At 29.7% G+C, this 25,725-nt stretch overlaps 2 protein-coding genes and 1 long non-coding RNA gene across 3 annotated transcripts; all 3 read left to right on the top strand.

Moving 5' to 3' along the window:
- The first annotated feature begins 4,316 nt into the window (after positions 1–4,316).
- On the top strand, positions 4,317–7,468 carry LOC114422076 (phosphoglycerate kinase, cytosolic). The gene is made up of 7 exons (XM_028388268.1): positions 4,317–4,543; positions 4,623–4,829; positions 5,429–5,506; positions 5,618–5,878; positions 5,983–6,300; positions 6,624–6,782; positions 7,007–7,468. The coding sequence occupies exons 2-7, from the start codon at positions 4,635–4,637 to the stop codon at positions 7,199–7,201; spliced, it is 1,206 nt and encodes a 401-aa protein (XP_028244069.1). The 5' UTR covers positions 4,317–4,543; positions 4,623–4,634; the 3' UTR covers positions 7,202–7,468.
- Positions 7,469–19,171: 11,703 nt separating this feature from the next.
- LOC114424640 lies at positions 19,172–20,867 on the top strand. Its single transcript, XR_003669046.1, has 4 exons — positions 19,172–19,279; positions 19,446–19,574; positions 20,333–20,427; positions 20,812–20,867. It is a non-coding gene; the product is annotated as an uncharacterized LOC114424640 (long non-coding RNA).
- Positions 20,868–20,956: 89 nt separating this feature from the next.
- On the top strand, positions 20,957–22,527 carry LOC114422083. Its single transcript, XM_028388278.1, has 4 exons — positions 20,957–21,029; positions 21,112–21,341; positions 21,458–21,540; positions 21,664–22,527. Exons 1-4 carry the CDS (start codon positions 20,971–20,973, stop codon positions 22,168–22,170), a joined length of 879 nt encoding a protein of 292 aa, XP_028244079.1. The 5' UTR covers positions 20,957–20,970; the 3' UTR covers positions 22,171–22,527.
- Positions 22,528–25,725: the final 3,198 nt, after the last annotated feature.

The raw sequence follows: 25,725 nt of genomic DNA, 5'->3' as shown, positions 1-25,725 counted from the left end.
AGGATTAAAATTGAAAAAAATGTGAACTTGCCAGAACTAAAAATGAATAAAAGAGCTTAGAGAAACCAAAATTGAAAGAAAAAAAATTGAGCTTAGAAGGACTAAATTCACATTTAAGCTAAAATTAATGTCGCAATTTGTAAATAAACAAGACAATCTCAAACAGGCATACTTTTTAAACAGTGAAAACTTTATGTGCTTTCGACTATTAGAAAGAGACCTAGCAAAATAATATTTGTTATTTATGAACAATTCAAGGCTGTGATTGTTAGTGTAGGATTTTATAAGCTTTTGCCATAAAGTTAAATTTTCATTTAATGTAATTTCCTCCCTTATATATCATTGAATAACAATAACTTATATTAATCTTCTATTGTGTTGATGTGTGTCTTGCTTTGTGATGTCCTTTTTTCTTTTTTCATACTATTGTGTGGGTTTTAGCCAATCATGGGTGTGCCATCATCAGAATATTGATCCTTCTATAATTGATGTTTAACTGTTTCATGGAATGGAATGTAAGGTTAACAAAGAAGAATTTAAAGGCATGGGCATGTCATGTATGTTTAACTGCTCAAGGGTTTTGACTTCTCCGAGTGCTGTGATGGCTTGAATTTTCTTTATTAGCGTGACATTTCTAGGTTCAGTGTGCATTATTTATTATTTAGTAAAATTCCTTATTTATTTCCTCATTGGGCTCTTAAGGCATTGATCTGAAAAATCACCCAACAATTCAAACTCGTTGGGCCTTTGTAGCATTCACACATTATTTTGTTTTCTTCCATTTTAGTGACTCTAAGTTCCAAGATATATCTTTACATAAAAAAGAAATTCCAAGATATATCTTAAACATTGTATCAAGTCTCTAATTACATACACTAATCCATATATAAGCATATTATTTTATATTTTATTACATTTCGAAAATTATTCAACCATTAATTTTACATCAAGCACTTCTAATCTAACATAACAACTAACAACTTTTAGTTTTCAACTAACAAATTTTAATTAACTTCTGACTAACTTATCAAATATTTTAAATCCACCTGCATGTACCACCTATGATAATCATATCCAGCTCCTAGCTAAAATTTCCTCCTTTAAGAAGCCGACAGAAATAATGTTAAGGATCTTGCGTCATGGCCAAAGTCAGTCAGTGAGTAAGTCTACACCAAATTGCGTATAATTAAAGCAGCTAATAACAATCACTATATTTTCTTTTTTGTTAACTTCAAAGTTCAATCTGTCAAAAAAAAGAAAGAAAAAAAGTTCAAAGTTCAACGTAGAAGAATATAGAGAAAGATGCTGAAGGGAATATCCCTTTGTGAATTTCCCCAATCCCTCATTGCCGGTCTTTTACATATAATGTTTTTTTTTTTAATTAGGGTCTCTAAAAAAATATTTTAAGTGCATATTTGATTCAATTTATTTTAAAAAAATGATTTATTAATTTTTCAGGAAACTTTAAAATATAAATAATTATCCTTAAATTTAAACCGAAGTAAATATGTTATAAGATTGATTTTTGAATAATGAGTAATTTAAATCCTATCTAGAATAATACTTTCAGGATTTAAAATTTTTAACATGACAGTTAAATTTTTACCAAAAATTACTTTATTTTTATTGTGACCTTTTGTTTTTTGTTACATTATTTTTAGTGTGACTAATCACTCATTCTCTCTTAATATTTAAGAAAATTCCCTTTCTTAAACATGTTACGCTATTGGAGGAGGGGTGTCGCATTTGGAAAGATTAGCAACCCCTATCCCCATGGATGCTAAGAAAGAAATTCAAAGTTACATGACCATTGAAAATATGGAAGACACGATTATTTGGGGGACTTCAGGAGATGGTGTTTATTCTCCAGCTTCAGCCTTTAAGTGGCTAAGTGCCAATAATTCATTGCCTATTGCTCAATTTGATAAATGGTACGTCCTGGGTCTGGAAGCAACAACTACCAGAAAATTAAAAATACCTCTCCTTGTATTGAATGGTTGGTAAACAACATGAACAACCCAACATGAACTTTCTTTGCTGTCACTTGTTGGATGCTCTCATATTTCAGGACAAGCAATGGGAGATATGACACCTTATCAATCAGGTGAATACTCTCCATGCAGATATCATGAAGAATATTCAACCATCAATTCAGGAGCACATTGGTAGGAATGTTTTGATATGTTATTTTTGCATTAACTTTCAAATGGTTGCTCAATGAATATTTTGATTCGAAGTTCAATAATTGATACTTGTTGGATTATTTATAGAGCACATCTTCTATATTATTCGATTTATTTTTAGATGTTTATATATTGTATGAATATTTTCATAAAATATAATATATATTAAACATATATGTATCATTAAAACAAATTTATTTTATAAAATATAAACAATTTGAAGAGATGATTTTGTAATTGATAGAGTTATAAAAATATATTTCAATCAAAATATATCATTATATATATATATATATATATATATATATATATATATATATTAATCTGATATAATATATCTGCAGTAAAAAAAATCTGATATAATTTATTAGATTTGAAATATAAATTAAGATTAACTTAGAATTCATTTAATGTAAAACCAAATATATTTTTTTCATTACCGATAAATGAGCAGGAAGTCATGCCATGCCAATTAAACTATAACAATCAATAATCATAATTTAATTTATATACATAATTAGTATAACTTTTTTCATAAGAATCTAATAATATTTGATGATGTTTTTACTACATCATCCTATTAATTAATGTGGTGTGATAATAAGATGAATTTATACGATTTTAATTTGATGCACATGTAAAAAATAATAGACTCTTGACTCCTAAAAATTTCATGATAAATATAATTTTAAGGTAATTGTTATAAAATTTAATAAATTATCATCCGATAATATTGTAAAAACTCTTTACACGTTCCATACATAAACTATTTACTGATTTTTTTTTAAATGTCTGTATAAAAAGTTTGAATATATAGGTTATACAACGAAAGTTTTTTTCTTTACTAATTTCGTACTGAATGTGTTAAATGTATTTACACCGTGTTTAATCATGAATTATTGTATATTGACTTTTATAATTATTATCTTGAAATGATATTTATTATGATTTTTGAATAATTGATAATGTAAAACTTTTTATATAAGAAATTAAACTTACTAACACTTTTATTTTGATGCACAATTTATATAAATTTTTTTACTTGTCAACCAATATCATAAATAGGACTCTTAAAATAGTTATTACAAAAGTGAATAATTTGATCATACATAACAATTCATATGTATATTCTAATTGAATTCTTTAAGTTAATTAAAATTAAATAATAATATTAGAAGATATTAAAAAAAGATGAAATATTTAATAAAAACATGAACCTTAATGAAAAGCAAAAAAGTCGTTATTTTAGAGTGAATATTTGAATTTGTAATATAAAATCGGTATTTTTTTTTTTGGGGAATGGAATGGGTAGATTAAATTACATCAATTTTTATTTTTTAATTACAAGAAGAAAACCAAAACCAAAACCGGCGGAAAAACGTCAAGGTTTGCTTTTAGCTTGGAATTCTAGTTTTACTCACATTATTTATGAAACAGATTCCGTGCCAACTTTGAGTCTCATCAATAAAGAGGATTCATCTCTTTATCCTTATGCTGAAGTGATCAACCGCATTCATTGCCAAGTCTTCTTTTTGTCATGTTTATTGAGAGGGAAGGAAAACTGCTATTAGCAAAAATTTAGGGTTTAAAATTTAAGATTTAGAGTTTAAGGTATATTCAGAGATAAAAACTTAATGATAAATTGTTATAAAAATGTATAGAATAAGATTTTAAAAAATAAATTATAAGTAAAGGTTTGTGTGAATTGTTATAAATTTATATTACCTAAATTCATTTTTTTACAAAACCTAAATTTGATTTTTATACATACTATAGCGAAATACTTTCACATATAATTTATCATAATTTCAATAATTGTTTTTTTTAATAAATGACTTTTTTAAGATGCACTCCTATTTGGGAGTCTCAAATTTCATCAAACAATGAACTCAAAAGGGGGCAAAATGTACGGCTAACAATACTTACAACGCACTTGAAACAACGGTCAAACAAAAGTGTTAGTAATTTATATTTTTTAATCAAAATGTTTTATGATATAAATTCTAATTAATTCTTTAGTACAAAATAAATCTAAGAGAGAAATATTCATCCTCTGACAAAGATTAATTAGCTCTTACCAATGCTGACAATGCTATGTTTGCCTGGCATTTAACTCTTACCCTCAGGTCCACAGATTCTAGTTCCACTGCGCCCACCGTGCCACCCAGCAAAAAAGGTTCCCCAAACAGGGCTAATCCCAAAAAAAGGCCACAACCCTCTCACACGTGTCGTTCACACGAGTGCCACCCACCTCTCTCTATAAATCTTTCTAGAAAGTTCCCTCACTCCCTGAACCTGATCGATCTCTTTACCAGTTGCCACACTACACCGAGATTCCCCCTAAACCCGTTTGCGTTGTTGTGAGTTTCGCCACCTAAAGTTTGAATCTTTTCTGTGTTTCCTCATCCGGGTCCTGATCCCTTTCTCGGATGCGTGCAGGTTTGCGAAGAAATGGCGACTAAGAGGAGCGTGGGAACGTTGAAGGAGGGTGATTTGAAAGGGAAGAGGGTGTTCGTGAGGGTCGATCTGAACGTGCCTTTGGATGACAACCTTAACATCACCGATGACACTAGAGTCCGTGCTGCTGTTCCCACCATCAAGTACTTAACTGGTCATGGAGCCAAAGTGATCCTTTCTAGCCACTTGGTATGTTCTTTATAAACCATTTTATTTTTAATGTGGTTTTTAGGTATCTGGGTGTGTTTTGTTTAAGTCTAGGAATGATTTGGAATCTGGGTTTGTGTTTTGGTTGGATTTGATGTTATGTTACTATTGTGGGTTTTTGTTAGATTGGGTATTGGCTATGTGTATGTGTGTTTTATTGATAGTAACTGGGAAAAGGATGTCTTTCACTGACTAACATTTTTATATTTTCAGGATTTGAATCTGAAAGAGAAAAAAAAGGGAAATTAATAGTGATGGTTATTACTATTATAATTGTTTTTGTCCATTTGTCTCCAATGAGATGAGGGGATCTCATTTTATGGTTGAGTTTGATTTTTTTTTTTTTTATCCCAGTTGGGGTGGCATGTCTTTCTATTGAAATTGGGTTTACTGTGATTGATTTAGTGAGATCTGTAAAAAATAGCAGTTTGAACGAATGTTTTCTAACTAATATAGTTGTGGTTGTGGGGTTATCGTTCTTTTTTTTATTTAACTTTTGCTTTTGGGTGTATTAGTTATAGAGTGTGATTTGAGTGGTTGTGACTTGAAAAATGGTTTTGCCTTGACTATGCTGTTTTCAGGGACGTCCTAAAGGTGTAACACCTAAATACAGTTTGAAGCCTCTTGTGCCAAGGCTGTCTCAACTTCTCGGAATTGAGGTGTGCCTTATAAACTTCTCTATTTGGTTTTGTTTTGTTTTGGCATTCCTGACACCTCCTTTTTTATTGCTGGATTTACTCTTTATTCATTGTCATTTTCTCTTGATATAGGTTACGATGGCAAATGACTCTATTGGGGAGGAAGTTGAGAAGTTGGTTGCACAACTTCCAGAAGGTGGTGTTTTGCTTCTAGAGAATGTGAGGTTCTATAAGGAGGAAGAGAAGAATGACCCTGAGTTTGCAAAGAAGTTGGCTTCTCTTGCTGATCTCTACGTGAATGATGCTTTCGGCACTGCCCACAGAGCTCATGCTTCTACAGAAGGAGTGGCCAAATACTTGAAGCCCTCTGTTGCAGGATTCCTTATGCAGAAGGTTTGTAGGAACTAGGAAGTAATTGTTAGCTTCATTATATGAATGTTGGGTAATTTATGTAATTTATGCAGTTTATTCATCTGTTATTTGTTTAATTGTTTCAGGAACTTGACTATCTAGTTGGAGCTGTGTCAAACCCCAAGAGACCATTTGCTGCTATCGTTGGTGGGTCAAAGGTGTCTTCCAAGATTGGAGTTATTGAGTCCTTGTTGGAGAAAGTTAACGTTCTCTTGCTTGGTGGAGGAATGATCTTTACCTTTTACAAGGCTCAGGGTTATTCAGTTGGTTCATCTCTTGTGGAGGAAGACAAGCTTAGCCTTGCAACTACACTTCTCGAAAAGGCCAAGGCTAAAGGGGTTTCTTTGTTGCTTCCAACTGATGTGGTCATAGCAGACAAGTTTGCTGCTGATGCTAACAGCAAGGTACTGCTTTTCATTAGAGTTGGGTTTATGGAATGCTTCGTTTCTTGGTGAACATACAAAAAATTGTGCATTTTATGTGAAAATCCAAAAGCAGATTGGAGTTGCTTTACTTTGAATGTGGATAGCTAATCATCTTTAACGTACCGCAAATACACTATTTGTCATTCTATGGATGCAGTTAATTATGTTGCATTATTTAATCAAGGAAATATTAACATGACACTTTCAATACCTTTATGAAATTATGATCTTGTTCTCAATAGTAGATTAGTATTGTTTCAAAATATTTGGGATACTTAAAGCTTTGTTTGATATGGTTGCAGACTGTGCCAGCATCAAGCATCCCAGACGGGTGGATGGGATTAGATATTGGTCCCGATTCCATCAAGACATTTGGTGAAGCATTGGATAAGACCCAGACCGTCATTTGGAATGGACCAATGGGTGTTTTTGAGTTTGATAAGTTTGCCACAGGAACAGAGGTAAGAATGATAAAAAAAATAATAAATCACTTCATCTGCTATATTTTGAAAGATATTTGTAAAAGTACTCTTTGAGAAGCTCTTAAATGTGCACCTATAAATCTTTAGAGCATTACATGCACTAATGAAAAGCTCTCTGATGCTTTTAAAATCTTAAAACTTTTATATATAATTTGATGTACTTGATCGCGAGTAAGTGATGACTAAACCCTTTTTCTGCACAGGCCATAGCCAAGAAACTGGCAGAGCTGAGTGGGAAGGGAGTAACGACCATCATTGGAGGAGGTGACTCTGTTGCCGCTGTGGAGAAGGTTGGTCTTGCAGACAAGATGAGCCACATCTCCACTGGTGGTGGTGCCAGCTTAGAGCTTCTTGAGGGGAAGCAACTCCCTGGTGTCCTTGCCCTTGATGATGCTTGAGTAAACATCACTAGTTCCTCTGTAATTTGTGCTTTATATTATTATTATGGTTGGATTTCAGCCAACAGTGGATTGAGGTACAATGAGAGAGCTCTTGTTGCTCCTGTAGAGGCTTAATATAGGTTAGGTTTCGAAATAAGAGGGTTTTGTGGCATCCTTGGTGTTGCATTGAGCTTTGATCTAATTGTTCTTGAACAATGTTCATTTCAAAAGGAGTTTTACTTTGTTAGTTATGTTCCTTTAGTTTTATCAGTGACCAATTTTCAACTTTTCGTGTTAATTTCCAAAGTCTATTTTGATTTGGTAATGGTCCTCAATGGTTTGGTTAAATTTGAGTTTTATTTGTATATTCACATGGCTGGACATGAGTTAATTTGGGATGCTTTGATAAAATTACGAAGAGACCAAAGGTTGAAGTGCAGCTTAGCTAAGATCAGAATTAGGATTAACAATTTAGCGTGGCACTTGGGTATGGCTGGTCAATTAAGATTTTTTTTTTCATTGTGTTCTTTTCTCCCCACGATAATTTTTCATGTGCAAGTAAGGCATGGTCTGATGGTCAGTTTTTGTTTTTATATATGTTTGGTAAGAACCTTTATAACGACATAAAATGTCATGAAAATATAAAATGTCATGAAAATATATTAGTAACATTTATTCATAGACAATATTTATAAAAGTTTTTAGTAATATTTCTAATATGTGTTAGAAAAAAAATATTATTAAAGATTTTGTGTTCGGTGAATACTTGTCATAGGAAGAAAAAGACATAACAGAATAATTTAAATCATGCAAAGGTTGATGTTTAAGGTTATGTGTATGCTTGATCAAATGTTGAAGTGAAACTATATCTTTATGATGCATTCATGGGCCACATAATATATTGTTGCGTGTTTAACCCTCAATGAGATTTTGTTTCATTACTTTAGTTTTTATGTTTCAAATTGAGCACATTAAAGAGAATGAGGATTCTTGGCCATGAAGTTTTTTTTTTATATTTTTATTAATGACTTATAGCTTATTACTTTTGAGATACTTGATTATATAATTATTCTTTTGGTATAAGGTCCTGTATATCAGTATATACGCTAGAAAATACCCATTGATATGCATAAGATTACTTGAGAATGTTTATGACTTTTATGGCGTGTTTGATCCTTTAAAAAATAAAGGATAAGATATCATAAAAATACTTGTTCAAAGTTTGATTTAAAAAATGACTGAGGGATAATACAGAATAAAAAATGATGGATTAAACAAATACAAAAAAATTGTAACTCATTAAATTCTGTATAATTTTTTATTCAATATCTAATAAAAGTAAAAATATAATATTATCTCTCAGCTTCACTCCCCATACCGATGCCAATGACAGCCGTGCACCAATGTCTATCCCCCAACTCCGCGTGTGCCCTTGACGAGATTGTCTCCATCACTTGGTGCCCCGACCATGCCTAAACAACGTTGCTCTATGTTGTCACCATCCTTCTCTCCCTCGCCCTCCTTCGCGATGCCTACTCTCATACCCGAAATTGCACGTACTCCCCATGCCTCCAGTTCAAGGCCCTCAACCTCTGCCTCTCAGTCTCCCTCGATTGTGCCCCGTCGTCGCACAACCACGCCTCCGCTGATCATGACCCCCTCTCATTTCAAACTCTCTCATGGTCGTAATAAAACGCTCTGAAGCCAACTAGTGCTGCTACCCTGATAACTTCCACTTTTACCTCACCACCAAGCTCATTAATTTATTTTGAATTGTTATTTTTAATTTATAATATGATACTTATAAGATATAGTTTAAAAATATATCAACATAATTAATAAATTGTAATTTTTTATAACAATAAGTCTAAAATAATGCTTTAAAATATATCACAATATTAATAAATTATAAATATTAGTAAAACATGATAATGAATTTTATGTTAAATAATAAAATACTTTTAAAAGTTTCAAAAACTTGTTGTGTATATTTTCTTAGTGCAAACCAAACATTGCACATTACAAATAGTATTAAAGTAAAATTTATATTATTTTGCCCTGTACATAAGCACATCAAATAAAATAAATATAAAATTATTTGTACTGTATATCGACTATCAAACAACATACAATACAAAATTATCTCGTGACTTGGTTACTTGTTCAGTACTGTTATGTCTATCTTATCTTTTTATCAAATCAAGCGCACCCTTAACATTGAAATTCTTGAATAATAGTATCATATATGTTTTGTTATTCAGCTGCTTAAAATGTAAAGCTCAGGGTATTACAGTTTTACCTCCATTCAAACATACACCTATTAGAATATTATAAGTGTTTTTACTTACACTAAATCATGTGCGTAGGTAAAGGTGTCCTTCAAATTCAAGCCCTTAATATAGAATGCTCCTAGGTTTATAATATGTTAACATATAGAAACTTTAATATATTTTGTAACCATAAATTAAATCATCATGTTTATTGGAGTAAAAAAAAGATGTTGCACTATTAGTTGTAATCAAGGAATAAATAGGGAAAAAAAAGATCCCACACTGACATTTTACTCTTTTTCTCATTGCACAAATGTTAGTTTATTTAAGTTTATCAATCAATTTCTTTTTCCTAAATTAAATAAATAAGAGTTCTTTCGAATTCTTATTTTATTAAAATAAATTTTCAAAAGCAACTGAAAACATCATAATATTAATTATCAAAATTATTTAAGGCCATGCACTAATGATAAGAGTTCAGCAAACGACTTGCATCCACGGGCCACCCACAAAACCCGTAACCTGCACAGTATATGGACCTTGATATTTTTAGCCTGTTTAAATTGCAGACTTTTTAGTCCGTCTCGCTTAACATCTGGATCTCTTTTGGACTTCTTACATTTTAATAAAAAATATAATACTGATAAATAAGAGGTGTAAACAAAGTAAAATAAAATATAAAAGTATAAAATTTAAGTACTTTCTATATATAGTTGAATGGTTGGTGAATGATGATATAATATTTTGATTTTGTATAAAATTATCGATTAAGTAAACATGAAATAAAAAAAATACTTTTTAGATAGCTTAAGATATAAATTATGTTATTACTGTGGGCAAATAATTTTTTTATTTTTAGACAATTCATAGTTTTTAAAATTATTTAAAATAGATCAAATTTTACATTTTAAAATATAAATTTTTATTTCTTTTTAATTTTTTTTTTGTCAAATGCTAGCCGGCCCGCATCCTTAAAGGTCTAAAAAAAAAATGAAGTGATAGACATTTTGTGTAATTGTCTAGATAACTAGTTGGTATTCATAGTAGGTACTACTCTCAGCAAAAATAAAGCACCTACTTGGTATTCACGTGACTCAAAGCATCTGAAGTGATAGACATTTTGTGTAATTGTCTAGATAACTAGTTACTTACTATTTTTGTAAATTTGTTGATATTTAGTTTGAATGAGTCGTTATACTTAATTTTGTGCAGTTATCTTGATAATTAGTTACTTGATTTTTTTTATAAATATTTTGATACTTAATTTAAATAAATCTTGATACTTGTTTTGATATATTCTATAAAATAAACTTGTTATGCATCATGTTGTATTATTATTGATAAATAGTTATCAGGATAGTTACTTACTATTATAAATAATGTTTTTATACTTTGTTTGGATGTCTTGATACTTGTTTTGAAAAAACATACTTGTTGTCCACTATCAGGTTGATTTGTATCGATAAATTAATACTATATATATATATATATGAAGTAATTCTTTTGTAACAATGAACTTAAGTCAGTGATTGATCTTGTGACTAAGATATTGAATCCCGTTATCAAATCAATCTCCGAATTCTTAATTCGGTCATTGGCAATCAGTCACTGAATCAGTCTCTGGTCAATGGTCATTGGACCAATCTCTGAACCAGTTCCCAATTCCATTTCTACAACAGTCATCGAATCAATCTCTGAATTCAGTCACTAAACTTGTCTCTGACTAGCAATTTTTCAAAGAATCTTTGTATATCAGTCACTGAATCAGTCTTTGATTACTGCTCATTAAAACAGTTGCTGATTAACGATCATTGAATTAGTCACTATAAAACAACGAACACGGTTATAGCGGCCAGCGAAAGTTCATCTCTTAATTGGTCACTGAATCAACTAGCAACTGATTTGTTCATCTTAGCAACTGATTAATCAGTTGCTATTTACTTGTTTTCTTGTAGTGAATGATCACCATATTAGCGGGCTTGAATATCTAATTCATTAGTCCCTTTTTTCTAACCAAATAGCCACAATTGATTGAAGTCCATTAGAAACATTCTAACATCAATAACTTGGGATATATACTCTTTTCGTTTTTCATGTTTAATTTGATGACTTTGCTAGCCTTGCTGGTTTAAAACTTTGAAATGAGGGTTCCAAATAACTTTTTGTTTGACTCTGAATATGGATTATAAGTATGGCATAATAAGGTCATGCCGTCTTACTTAAAATTTTTGTTTATGACTATCAAGCTGGATTGATTGTTAAATTTTACATTAGAATAGTAGAAGTAACATGGATATATAATCGTTTTATGAAGAAGTAAAAATTAAATGAACATATAGTAAAATGACAATGCACGTTGTTGCAAAAGTGATACCAAAGGATGTAAATGGATATCACTTCTTAAAGAGAGTTATGAAAGGGCTACTTAATTTGCAAAGGGTGTGGCAAATTTTAGTATATATATATATATATATATATATATAATATTATTAACCCCAACAAATTTTGTTATTAAACCAGTAAGATATTCATGTGATTGTACGAGTCGTGTTGGAGTTCGTACATGTTCCAAATTGACTTAACTATATACTAATAAATTGATATATATAAAAATCCTTAATCTAAAGCTTAGTCATTATATTAAATAAATACTAATAAGTTGATAAATATTAAATTCATCATTGCAATGCACAACCATAAATTGATATATACTGATCTTTAATCTAAAATTAGTTTAGTCATTTAGTTTTTCGTTTTTTAAGAATGTATTCTTCATCTGTAAAATTCCTTTTTATTCTATATAATTATTGTAATTATATTCTTAATTACTTGTTCAAGTGCAAAATATTGATGTTACGAAGGTTACATATATTAATAATTATTTAGTACAATAAAAAAAGTTGCGCATGTCATTTACAAAAAGTCGTTACCACGAATCTAGACAGCTTTTGTGATATGAATGTAGTATTTTACTTTACTTTATACATAAAATATTAATAGTAATTAAACACATAACATTGAAATTATCACGCAAGAAACAAGTACAATAATATCTTTAGAAAACACTTTCTCTCAACACAGTTTTGTAACACTTTGTAAAATTTAAAATATTTTAATACTTTAATATGGTACTTTATTTTCAATCCGCTTCTATTTCATTTCATGTATATAATCCAAAACCCTAACAATTTACCTGAAAACATACTGGGTTAAATTTAAAGCAGTAGCAGTAACAACAGAATTTAAAGGCTTACGAAGTAAAAACCACGACAACAAGACACAAAACCAAAAGGACAAAAAAACAATAAAGTCATCACGAGAAGGCCTCCAAGATCATGATCAGTACCCCTGGTGAAGGGGAAGCTCTGCTGAACAGGGACAGAATAATCTCATGAGACTGATCCGCTTCTTATTTCTATCCGTCTTAATTTTACACTAAAATTTGTTTCTTATAAAAAAGGGACCAAAAGTAGTATTACATACTAATCAAGTACAGGCTGATGGTCGGAAAGTATGAAACAATCTTTAGGGGGTACGTGGTGGAATCTCTTAATACATTATCCTAATAACATCTTTATTAGAGGTGCGTGTTTTATAAAAATATTGGGTCTATATTAACTTTTTAAATGATGAATTCATAACTAATAGTATTCCTTAACATCCTGGTCGTTGGAAACCAAATGCATGCTTTGGCATCACAGCAGATTAACAGTATGATAAAGAGGAGGGGATGAGTGGCATCACAGCAGATTAACAGATCGAAGGGAACAAAAGGACATGCACAATCTGGCTGTATGACAACTGACAACAAGTAGCAGCATTAATTCTGATCCTTTCAGGATCAATAAAATGACTTAACTGAATTATACATATGTATCTAGCTATAGGGTGAGCCAATTCTTGTAATAGGGAACAATAGCAAACATATTTTTGGCTGTGGATGCATGGTATGCTGGATGGAGAGGTTAGGAATGCAGGTTTTTTTTTTTTTTGGAATATAATCATATGTCATATTGTAGCCATGAATTATTTACTGCTGGCAGGAAGATGCATTTTTTGCTAACCGAGTTAATTTATTCCTAGGGACATATTGCAGCGCTGTGTTGTTCTGGATTGATATGACCATAACTTGTGGTTATCCATAGCCTCCCTTATTTACTATAACCTTTTGCCTTTTCCAAGAAAAAAACATTAGTAATTGTCTAATTGATGTCTTCTTTATCATTTATTTATTTTTTTGTTTATTCTTATACTATAATTTAAAATACCCAAATCAGAAAGCAAGACTTTTTTTTCCCGTTAGAAAGCGAGAAATTGGTTCTCATTTTTTTCAATTAATCTTTAAATTTTAGTTATCTAGTGAATTGGGCCCTTTATTTTAGGTATTACAAATGTGTAATTTTAACTCCCCAAGTTGCAATTATGCCAATTGAACATTGTAGGTATCATAATTGCCTGATTTTAACCTCTCAATATCATAATGGTACAATTTCAGCCTCAAATTTCATAGATTGTGCAATTGAAATTTTGAACTAGTATTTTGGAGAAAAAAATCACACAATTACAATATATAAGAGATCAAAATTATATAATTGTAATACTTCATTGGGAGACCTAATTGACACAATTAGGACTTAGGGACAACAGTCATTAATTTACAATGTCCACGGGAGCTAATTGACATAATCAAAACTTGAAGGTTTAAAAATTTAAAAGCACAGTTTTGAGGAGAACAAAAATGCAATTAAGTCTTAAAAATAATCTTACAACACCCTTGTTTTTTTTTAAATCCAAAAATTAATTCATATATAATTTATTATTATGAATTTAATTATAATATAATTTATATATTTAAAACATTATTTTATTAATATAAAAGTAAACATTTATTCTATACAATGCACAAATTAAAGTTCCATAAAATTAAAAAAGTTGAGCAATAAATTATGTGTAAAGGAATGTAAGTATACCATGTATATTTAAATTTTTTCATTAAAAGTCCTATATGTTAAAAAAATATTGTCTATACAATAAAATAAGTATTAAAGTATGAAAGAATAATATTATCATTGGAACCGGAAGAATTAATGTTTTATTGTGTTTACAGGAGTAAAAATAATCAGGACACCCTTGGTTGTCCAACACAAAAAAAGAATAATCTTATCATTTATTGACTTAAATAAATTAATATTTATTGCCAAATGCATTAAATGCCATTAAATGTTGAATTTTTAACTTTTTTTTGTTTACGGTTATTTTGCTTATGGTGGAAATAAAAAATATCAACTAAATCATTTTTAATGTTAGAAATTTTTATTTTCTATGCTAATTAAATTTTAAACATGATAACAAAAATATTAAAATTTGAGAGACTAATGATGTTTAGTACTCTAATCTTAAATATAAGAAAAAAATATTTTTTCTTCTTAAATATAAGAAAATTTTAATTAATTTTATCTTATTTAATGTTATAATCTCTAAAATATCTTTTATTTAATTAAGATGCTAGTTTTCATGATTCTTTTTTATCCTTAATATCAAGTTTCATTGAAAGATAAGTTGAGAGAAAAATTATTTTCAATAAAATTAACTAATTTTCTTAATTAATATGTCATGTTTTTTCGTATATTTGAGACTAGAGGAGTAAGTATTATAGGATTACATGCCTGCTTAATCCTTAGACCAACAGATAAATTAAAAACACATGTGCCAGTCACATGTGTGCTTCTGTTAACGGAGTTAAGAACGTTTCGGGTGAGGGATAACAGCTGTTATGAAGCTAATAAATTAGTGTGTGGGGGTGGGGGGTTTGTAGGTTGAAAAAAAATAGAGGAATATAGGTGTAATAAGTCCAAACCCCATGAGCATAAGTGTAATTTATTCTATAAATAATTAATAACATTAATTATTAAATTAAAACTTGGAAAACAAATCATTAATTGCATTCTTAAAATAATAATTTTTCAAGCTAGTTGTTTTGATATTCCTCATAAAAATATTAATTAATCAAAAAAATCATAATTTGTTTTTAAGAAATAGTTGATTTTATGAGAAGATATTAAAATAGCATTTGATTTTAACTAGATTTAAGATTTTTTTAGCTTCTGGTTATTATTATTATTAGTCTAAACAAAAAGCTTCTGGTTATTTTTAACTGTTGAAACAAACACCCGAAAAATTGAAAGGAATAATTGTGTTTGTTTTTATAATATTTAAGTTTAAAATTATGTTTATTCCTTTTTATAATATTTCATCTATAATATTTTTTTATTAATTATTTTTAAACTAGAAATATAATTCAATAAAAGAAGAAAAAGAATACATTGACAAACAATTAAAAAATAAAAAATATTAATGACAATAATAATTTTTAAAATTATAAATTTAACAAATTTATTGTTATTAATTAAATTATTTATTTTTTAAAATTTTAATAAATTAAATAATTAAATCTTATATATAAAAGATAAACGAGTGCCCATTTTCAATTGTCAGAGAAAGGAACAAAATTTCAAGAAAAAACACATTAATGACATGCTGAAACAAACATGATTTGAATTGACAGTTGAAAATGTACTTGAGTGCATTCTTCTCTCTCTTAATTTATTAGTTACCATGACCAATAAATGCAAAGAAGGGAAGCAGTGATGGAAAAACAAAATTCATATAAAGAAGCGAAATGGCTATGACAAAGCCAAGCGTGAATTCCCTTCTTGCCATTCACCAACTCATCACTATATGCTACTTTTAATATCTCCCAATTGATCTATTTATATACCATAGACTTTCTCTTTGCCTGTTTCATCTCGTGTCTCAATATCCTCATTCTTTTCTTTTTCTTTTTCTCCTCTCTTAGTTGTTTTTTCCAAGGTTAGTTCGTTTTGCATGCTTCAGTCACCAACAGGCAACATGGGAATGTTGGAATATTTGTTTTTTGTTTTTTATTAGTTGATCACGATGTTGATCGATCAGCTTTAGATTTGCTCATTTTGTGATTTTAATTTCATTTAATTCTCTTTCATAATTTGTCTTTTCCTTTAATTTTCCTGTTTTCGTAAACATGTAGGTTTATAGCAGTTTTGTTGGTTCATCGTTTATGTTTGACTCAGTTTTATTTATTTATTTTATTTTCTGTTTTTGCTCAAAATATTTTGTTGACCATAATGGACTGTTTAATTTCTTTCTTATTCTTCTTTTTTTAATGTGTTTTAAAAGTTTTTTTTTAATTACTAGTCAATCTAGTAGAAGGTTAAAGATGATGAATTTTTGCTGTATGGGTTGAATTGGGTTATGAATCTTTGCTCAAGTTTGAAACTTTACGATACTCAGTGTTAGATTAGTGCCTCTCTTTCGTAAACCAATAATTCCCTCTCGCTGGGATGAGATAAATATACCATGAGGCTTAATTAATATATTTTTTATTTTTTGGGGGGCTTGGCTCTTTTAATTTAATTTCTATGTGTTTTTTTTGTCTTAGATCCTCAGATTTGACCCCTGGCCAACACGTTGGATAACTCTTCATTGTCCCAAATTATTTAGGTCAATGTAGTGCACATGCCTTTGGGTAGTTATAGTTTGTGTATATGCTGATTGGAATATATGAAGTGAAGTGTGCTAAACAATGTATAGAGTGAGCACAAGAATTATTTTGATTTTTTTAACTGTACTCTTAAGAATTAAAGACATTTTAATTTCTTTTACATGGCTTGATTACATGCGCAGGACTATAGTAGAACTTGCTTTGTCTAATTTCTGTCTGCCTTAGGTTTAGACAAATTTTCATGATCTGGTTGATTATCTCCTTAATTTTCAAATTTTCATTGCCAGGATACTCTATTTTGTGCATGGAGGAAACCAATTTGATCCTTTTGAAATTTGTTGGATGTATATAAAAAATTAGCCTATATATTTTTTTCTTTAATTAGACATGCCTCCGATTGCATCACCTTTTTTTTGTTACTGATTTTATTAAACATTGTAGTATCGGTGTTTATTGTTATGCTGGATTTGTGAATCTACTCATTAAGCTCCTCTTAAATACACTTGGCTAGTCTAATGTGTTATTTGATGCATTATTTCTAACCATGAGTGATTAGATGCGCATTTAAATTCTTTACCGTCAGCTTCTATTACCCCAAGTCCCCAACCATTCTTTTTTATCAATGGCTGTAGAAAAGCACACTTTCCTTTCAATAGTGATGTGGATGATCATTCTCTTGGTGGTAGTAAATAAAATAGGTTAAGAAGTTTTAGTAAACGGAATCAATTTGAGTTTGAGACAAGCAATCGAATTTATTTAAGAAATATCTCCTGTGGTTTGGTTAATTCGATCAACTCATTATGATTAACATGTCCCCTTTTGGAGGATTATGCCCAATAACTCAATTTATTTGTCTCGTCCACTGATACCTTCTCAACTTCAACTCCTCAAGTAGTTTCAGTTTTATGTTTTATATCGAGTTTCAGTTTAGCAAATTAGTGATATATATGCTTTACACAGATTTGAAACCTAGTATAGAGCTGGACACTGTTTTATATTATTTTTTTCTGGCAGTAAATTATTTTTCCTGTTGAGATATATTGTTTTGAAATTAGAACACAGTTTTACCAGCTAGAGTTCTATATTGAATGAACCTTTTAACCTTAAGTTATATTAAATGAATGTATTTAAATATTATATTAATTGAACGAGAGGATGAGACTTACTGTGCTTAATCAATTGAATGAATTTAATAACCATAAATTTAAGTTTTATTTTGATATTTTTTTCTATCAAATAGGATTAAATTTTAATTTATACACGTCATTCTCATATGATATTGTGATTGATATTACTAATAGTTATGGTACTTCTTTTTTCATTCATGGGTCTGATTGGTGATCTTCTAGTTAGATTAATTATATTACTTAACATTTAGAATTTTATCAAATGATTTCACTCTTTCCTTTGTAGATAAATACTGAAAAATAATAATCAAGGATCTTTTCTGAATTTATTAAGGATGACATCGAATAATCGCAAAAGCAAAACTGTTTCTGAAGACATAACTTCAAAATCTGAAGCTACTAAGGGAAGTGTTGGTGACAATTCATACAAGCTAGAACATGCTGTAGAAGAGAATAGAGTAAGCTTGTTTTTGCCTTTTGATTCTCCTTTGCCAAATTTTTCTATATCCTCATCATATATATGTATCTGTATTATGCATATGCTCATTTTAGCATTACTGTTCAAAATTATTTGTTAGGTGACAAAGGTCAAAGCTTATTAGTATCTCCTCTTCTTTGTTATCTCATCAATAAATTAAAAAAAATCTAGAAGATTGATAATTTAATTGAAGAATACTCCGTAAGTCTATAGAGTTCTACAATTACTTCACTTCTATATCCTCCTTGAATATAATTTTTAAAAGTTTCATAACAATATACAGGACTTGGTTATTGTTTAATAATTGGTGACCAGAAAAAAGTAGGACCAGGTTCCTTTCATTTCCAAATATACAAGTCAGTATTAAAAAATGCTTTTAAAATAACTAAACGTAATTTTAGAAAGGTAAGTAGCATGTGTAATATAGATGAAATTTTTGCGAATGTTATTGTTATGAAACCATCATATAAATACAATTGTTTTAATATAAATGTTGAACGTGGCTTAATAAGTTTGATTTCTTTAAATATATACTTTTGTTTGATTTGATATTTGTTTCATTTGAAGTCTATTCCTGAAGGAGAATTGAGATGCCCAAACTGCTCTCACAATGAAGATATTTCAAACTCAACAGAGAATTTAAAGATACATCAGAAGCCAAAGTCCACCTCAGCTGATGAGGTATGCCATAAAATTAAAGTTTCTCTTCATTTTAAACTGTAATGACCGAATATTGTAATTAGGATGATAACCAAGATTTTCTATCCTACTTTATAATCTTCAAAATAGTTTCATGGTAAACATATGTTTTTTTTTTCAAAATTCTAAAATCATTGCTTGGAGTCAGGAAAGGGAAACACAACAACCGATGATGAAGAAGAAAGAAGTATGGAGACGACAATGGGAAGTAGAGGTAGCGAAGAAACAAGGAAAAGAAAGAGTTTTTCACCAAGATTGTACAAAACATGCTTTTTCGGTAATTATAATAAGACTTAAGTATAATTTTATTCTCTCTAATTTAATGTCTTTTCATTTTTAGGCCTCGCACAAAACACTGGTAGTTGCATGCAGATATTATCTAATTCACTGTGGGTCGTTATCATGAGTGATTAGAGTTTTGATTTAATTTTATCATTTTCTTCAACTTAGGCCAACCTTTCTATCTGTAGTGATTTCATGATTTGATATATTTTTTCACTTTTTCTATAAAGATATTGTAGAATAGGTTGTAAAAGGATTATTGGTATGCATTTGTCTTTTTTTATTTTACCATTATTTTAATTATATATATAGATTGTGAAACCATTTGGTTACACAAACTAGTTAATGGACACTTTAACTTCATATTCTCATTAGGTTTTCCAAATGTGGCATTTGTTTCAAAATAAGTGTGGGTCCTCATCACTCATTTTATCCAAAGACTTGATCCTATTTATTGCTTTGCACTAGTTCTGCTGGAGAAAATTTGTTTTACAATTCTTCTTTGCACATTATTATATAATTTGTATTTCAAAAGAAGTTAGAAAAGTAAGATATGCATTAGAAACACTGTAAAATAAAATAAGTGAAATCTGAAGTCTTCAGTCAAATTTCTCATAGAACCTTCTTTCACACGTACGGAATAAAAAATTCCATTATTAATCTATTATCCTGAAAGTATTACCATATATTTTCCATTGATAATATTTGTTGCTGCTATGCCATTTGATGAGTTTTATGCTCCATAATTGCCAGCCCAATACATCAGCTGAATTAGGTAACATTGAAGTTAAAAATAAAGGGGGAGCTACAGTCAACAAAATAAATATTGAGAATCTTGTGCTGGTTAGGTACCACTCTACCTTCTCTTAATGGTCTGCAGCTTGATTTATTTAGTGGTTTATTATGATTATTATTATTATTATTAACTTTTACTGGCAATTTGAAATATTTGTGTTTTCTTCCATGATTTATGCCATATTATTTCCTTTTTTTTTATCAATCCCTTTAATTTAACCGTGTCATTTATTGACCTTTTACCATGTCCTCTACTTAGAGTTTTTTAGCTACTTTTATGTTAAAATCGTGCTTTACTTAATCCTATCTTTGTCAATGTAGAATCTGTTTATTTATTTTCAGTGATATATTCTTTCCAAACAAATTTTATGATTGGACAAATGTACATCATTTTAGAAACATGACACTTATGTTTGCTGTTTGATGAGGGAAAACAGTGAAGTTGGCGGTACCATGGAACCAATGAATAAGAATTATATACCCTCAGATAAGGCAAGAAATGAATAAAGCTAATGCTCTATGTTTTTTCATTAAATTGTGAGTTATGTTTCTCTCTGACTTGTCCTTTTTTGTTACAGGTCAAACAGGATGCAACCATGCAGCAAACAGAAGAAATATATGCTGATCAAGAAGACCAAGCCAAAATAACGAGACCGTAAGTCCACTAACTTAAGTGTTGGTCTTGTTTCTATCCTGTAAAATTTTACCTTCATACATGAAATATGTTCTTCAAGCAGTGATAAACTTCCAATAAGAGGTGGAAAAAAAGTGGCTTGGAAGAACACACAGAAGGAGCTCATAGAATGTTTAGGACGAGCTGCACCTATGAAAACTACTGAAGGGACAGAAAAAGAAGCTTTCAAGAACACAACCCTTGAATGTTCAGGATCTGATGCCCTAAAGCATCTCTTTGATCTTGAGAAAAGAATGCAAAATCAACTTGCTTCACTGAATGCTTTCATAAAAGGTAATTAGGGTATTAATACACTGGCATGATGAAACATAGAAACATCAAATACATAGACTGGTGAGTACATGATCTCAAACCTTGGCAATAACTGAGCGATGTTTTCTTTATTCTAGGTCAAAATGCTCAATCTTCACCTCACATGGAATGTAATAATCTTCAGGCTAGTTCCACTTCAAACCCTTCATCAAATTTACAGGTACTACGATTTCCACACCTTATTTTTCTTCCCTTTTTATGGTACAAAGATTATTTCTCATTATATTTTAATGGAAAACTTTCATCATCGGGCTAACTAGACCAAACTCGTGATTTTTGTTAGATGGTTTTAGCTTCTGGTTCTACATCCAGACCAGAAAGTATTGGTACAGAAGGCCCAAGGAAACCTATCCCTAGACTTGGCATTCCTCCATTCCATGTTGGTGTGGGGAATGAAGAAGGCCTCAACTTGGGAAGGTTCATCCCCTCCTCAAGTTGTGCATTTCGTCCTTACCATCAAGGATCTTCCTCAAGAGGTTTTAATTCAGTTCAACCCTCGGCTATTGCTCATAGGGAAGTAATAAACGCCAACTCGAACACAATGGCTCCACAACTTCATGGTCTATATTTCAATGAGAGGCCTAATCTGCTGGCTCAAAACTTTATGCCCATGAGTGTGCAGACACTACAAACTCCACCATTTTCTCTCAGTGCTACAAGAATTTCTCCTCTAGCTAATGTTGAGACTGAAGCTCGACCTCAGTTGCTGTTGGGTGGTCGATTCCTGCTCTCGAATGATAATGTTATACTGAAAAATAATGTAAGTCATGACACTGACAATACTAAGTGAAATCCTATTCAGATATATTGAAGAGAGTGAAGGTTCTTTGTATAATTAAAACTTAGCCGATCTTCTTCACTCGACAGATACATGGTTATTATGAGAACTTTCCTGACTTCAGCAACAATTATCCAAGTGTTGTCTTAGTACTTGAACATCACCCCAACAATTTGAAAGGCGGAACAGTGCTATGGTACAAATTAGCAATGATTTCTCTCGGTCAAACTCATAGTTAACTTCATCTATTTCTATTTCCAATTGTGTATCAGTTGTTTCAATTACAATAATGACTAGTGTATGGTATGAATTAATTAGTTTTACAGCAAAGCTCAGACTAAAATGGTTTGTTTGTTTCTTCATGGCTAGTACCTATGCTATTAATGCTATTATCTTGAAGAAATCTGTTTGTGTATAAATTTCTCATTATCTTGAATTAATAGATATTTTTCTAATAGGTGTTCGTGTTAGTGCAACCATTGAGCGTATGAATAAATTGACGCTGTTATTCTAGTTTAAGCAAGGGTTTTGAGTTCGAGTTTTTAATATGTAACGATATTAAATATCCAAGCAAAAGTTTTATTGCTTATAGTAATCTAACCAGACTATTACCTATAGAACCTATGATCTATAAAAAAAATAGATATAGTGCAACAAATATAATAATTGAAGAGTACAAGAAAATATAATCAAACTCAAAATTTTGTGTCCAGCCAGTCGTGGTGGCTGCTTAGTCCCAAATTTTAAAAAATGAGATCTACTCTATTATTTTGTTGTCCTTCAATTAGGTAATTGAATAACATTTACTAAAAGAAAAACACTTGTACTCTTGGGATGTCTCAACTTAGTGTAGGAGTCTCACAACAACTAAAGAGAACCTGAAACACATCTATCATGAGTCAAAATAACAAATTATTATTAGATTTAAATATATTTTTTATTTCTATAATTTAGTATTTTTTTAGTTTAAAAATCAATTTTAATCTTTAACACTTTCAAATTTTTCTTTTTAATCCTGCTGTCAAGTTCCCTTACAAAAACATTCAATATGACATCAACATATGATGTCATTACATGCCACATCAGAAATGTCATGCATGCCAACAATTTCATGTCATAATGGTATTATAAGAACTAAAATGAAAAAAAAAGTTACAGAAATTAAAAATGTATCTTTTTATAAAAACTAAAAATATTAATGAAAAATAAACTTACAATGATAAAAATGATAAAAAAAAATACATAAACTTATAATGAAAAAATGAAATATTTCTAGCCACAAACAAATATTTAAGCTTATATATATAATTATAAATGTAATTTAAAATTAATATAAAATAAAAATAATGATTTAATGAAAAGATTTTAAACCATCAAATTTAATTAAAAATGATAGAAATAGAGAATGAAAAATAATATTATTTGGATTTATAGAAATAATAAAGAAAATACTAGTTTTTTCCTTATTTAAACAAGTGAAAATAAAAAAACATTGTAAGAGAATTCTATATGTATAATAAATTGTACGAATATTGTTCCAACCAACGACTATCATTCTAAACCTTTCGCTCTTATATTCGTACTATCAAGAGAAATGCTTAATGTTCTTCCACAATCAATAGTATGTTGCCACATTTTTGAAAGAGTTTGACCTTGCTAATAGTGGTTATATGTTCAAATTCTTTTTAATGAAGTGAAAACTGAAAACACATGATTCAATGATAGTGTGGAAACTTTTAACACTACTAGTACTAGTGGATCAAAATTAAATTTTATTAGAAGTAATACATATTTTATTTAATAATTAGGACATGGTAGTGGATCAGGTGCACTATATATCTATTTGGTTTAACTTAACATGAACTATTAAAATTTTTTTATTTGACCTATAAAATCTGGAAGTCATGAGTAGGGTCAGGTGCAGAACATTCGATAAACCCTGTTCATTAACCTCCCTTTGTTCGTCGGCAGTTTTGATTCAGATATTTAAAATATGGTTCAACAGATAAAATTGACAGTAATACAACTTTTAGATAAACTATTTCAAAGAATCCACATTGGTTGATTTTCACTAGAAGGTCTATGTTAGAGACGTTACAAAGGAATTCACGTTGAATGCCATTTTATTTTCCAGCTCATGTTATGAAGTCAAATTTTTCTTTGATCAAGCACTAGTTCAATTTTGCTTTCTTTTTTATGAAAAAAATTATATTCATCTGTTCTACATACTAATTTGATATCTAATGTCTATTCCTATTTTTCATTTTTGTGGAAATTTACTGGATTATTTTCTAGTGGTTGTTTGTTTCCCTTAAAGCAACATTTTCCAACATTTGGCATCTCTATTTGCAGGGATTTTTACAACCAGATGAAGTTCACATTTTTGGCTATATGCAAGGACAAAAATATCTGATAATGAATTGAGAAACCGGTTGCGTGGGTGAGACTTTTTGTCATAAACTAAAATACATATCTTTTTTCTCAAGATTTCTGAAATAAGTAAATAAATTGTACAAATATCACTTATAGCCTGCTACTGAAAAATTGTTGATCTTGATTAGATGCAACTGGATTGTGTTTGCAACATCAGTTGTGTTCTCTAAATAGTAAATTATATGAATAATTAGTTAGAGGCATATTTGATGGTTCTATGCTTATGCTAAATTTTGCAGTTGTCCAAGGTTTTATAACTTTCTTTAATATTGAATATATGCATAATCGATATATTGTTTCACAAATTTAAATATATATAAAATTATGTCTACGATTTAAATTTTTAATTTGTTAATGATTATTGGAAAATTATTGAGTTACTGGCATAGAATGTTGAATTTTTATGGATTTAATTACAATCATTTTATACGTAAAAGAAATTTGTTTTGTATTAGTAAAATGGTCTCTTGATTTTTTATAATTTTTTTTTTAAAAAAAAGACATTCTGAGATGAGTATTTAGAGAACCATCTTAGAAAACTGTTTTAGAATCTTTAAATTTTTTAAATTTTTTCTGAAAATCATCTTAAAATTTTCATTTTTTATTTTTAATTTTTAAAAGAAAGATATTCTAAGATGATTTTCGCATAAAAACCTTTCGTAAAAATCGTTTTAGAATCCTCAATTTTTTAATTTAAAAAAAATACATTTTAAGACATTTTTTAAGTTAAAACTTTTTAACATTTTAAGATGGTTATTTTCCTAAAAATCATCTTAGAATAGTAGTTTTTCAACGATAATTTTTTAGGAATCGTCGTGAAAAGTCTTTACTTTCTATGATGTTGACTTCAAAGACAATTCAAAATTGTCGTCTAATGTCCCTAAAAAATTATTGTCGAAGATCCTTTTTCTAGTAGTGTTATCCACAACGACGTCGTCGTTGGTTCACTTCTAGAGCTACCCATCAAATTTGCTTTCCAGAACCAGTAGCCAAGACCTGCATCTCTCACTTCAGTCCTTGCTAGACCCAATTTTGCTTCACCAGAATCACCACAACAATAAGCACATGCTTTTTGTCGAAACCGAGTTTGAAAACATGGTAGCATGGAATAGCAGTAGTAATAATAATAATAAT

The sequence above is a fragment of the Glycine soja genome, chromosome 8 (genome assembly GCF_004193775.1).
Source record: "Glycine soja cultivar W05 chromosome 8, ASM419377v2, whole genome shotgun sequence".
NCBI lineage: Eukaryota > Viridiplantae > Streptophyta > Magnoliopsida > Fabales > Fabaceae > Glycine > Glycine soja.
This window is presented reverse-complemented; position numbering and strand designations above follow the sequence as displayed.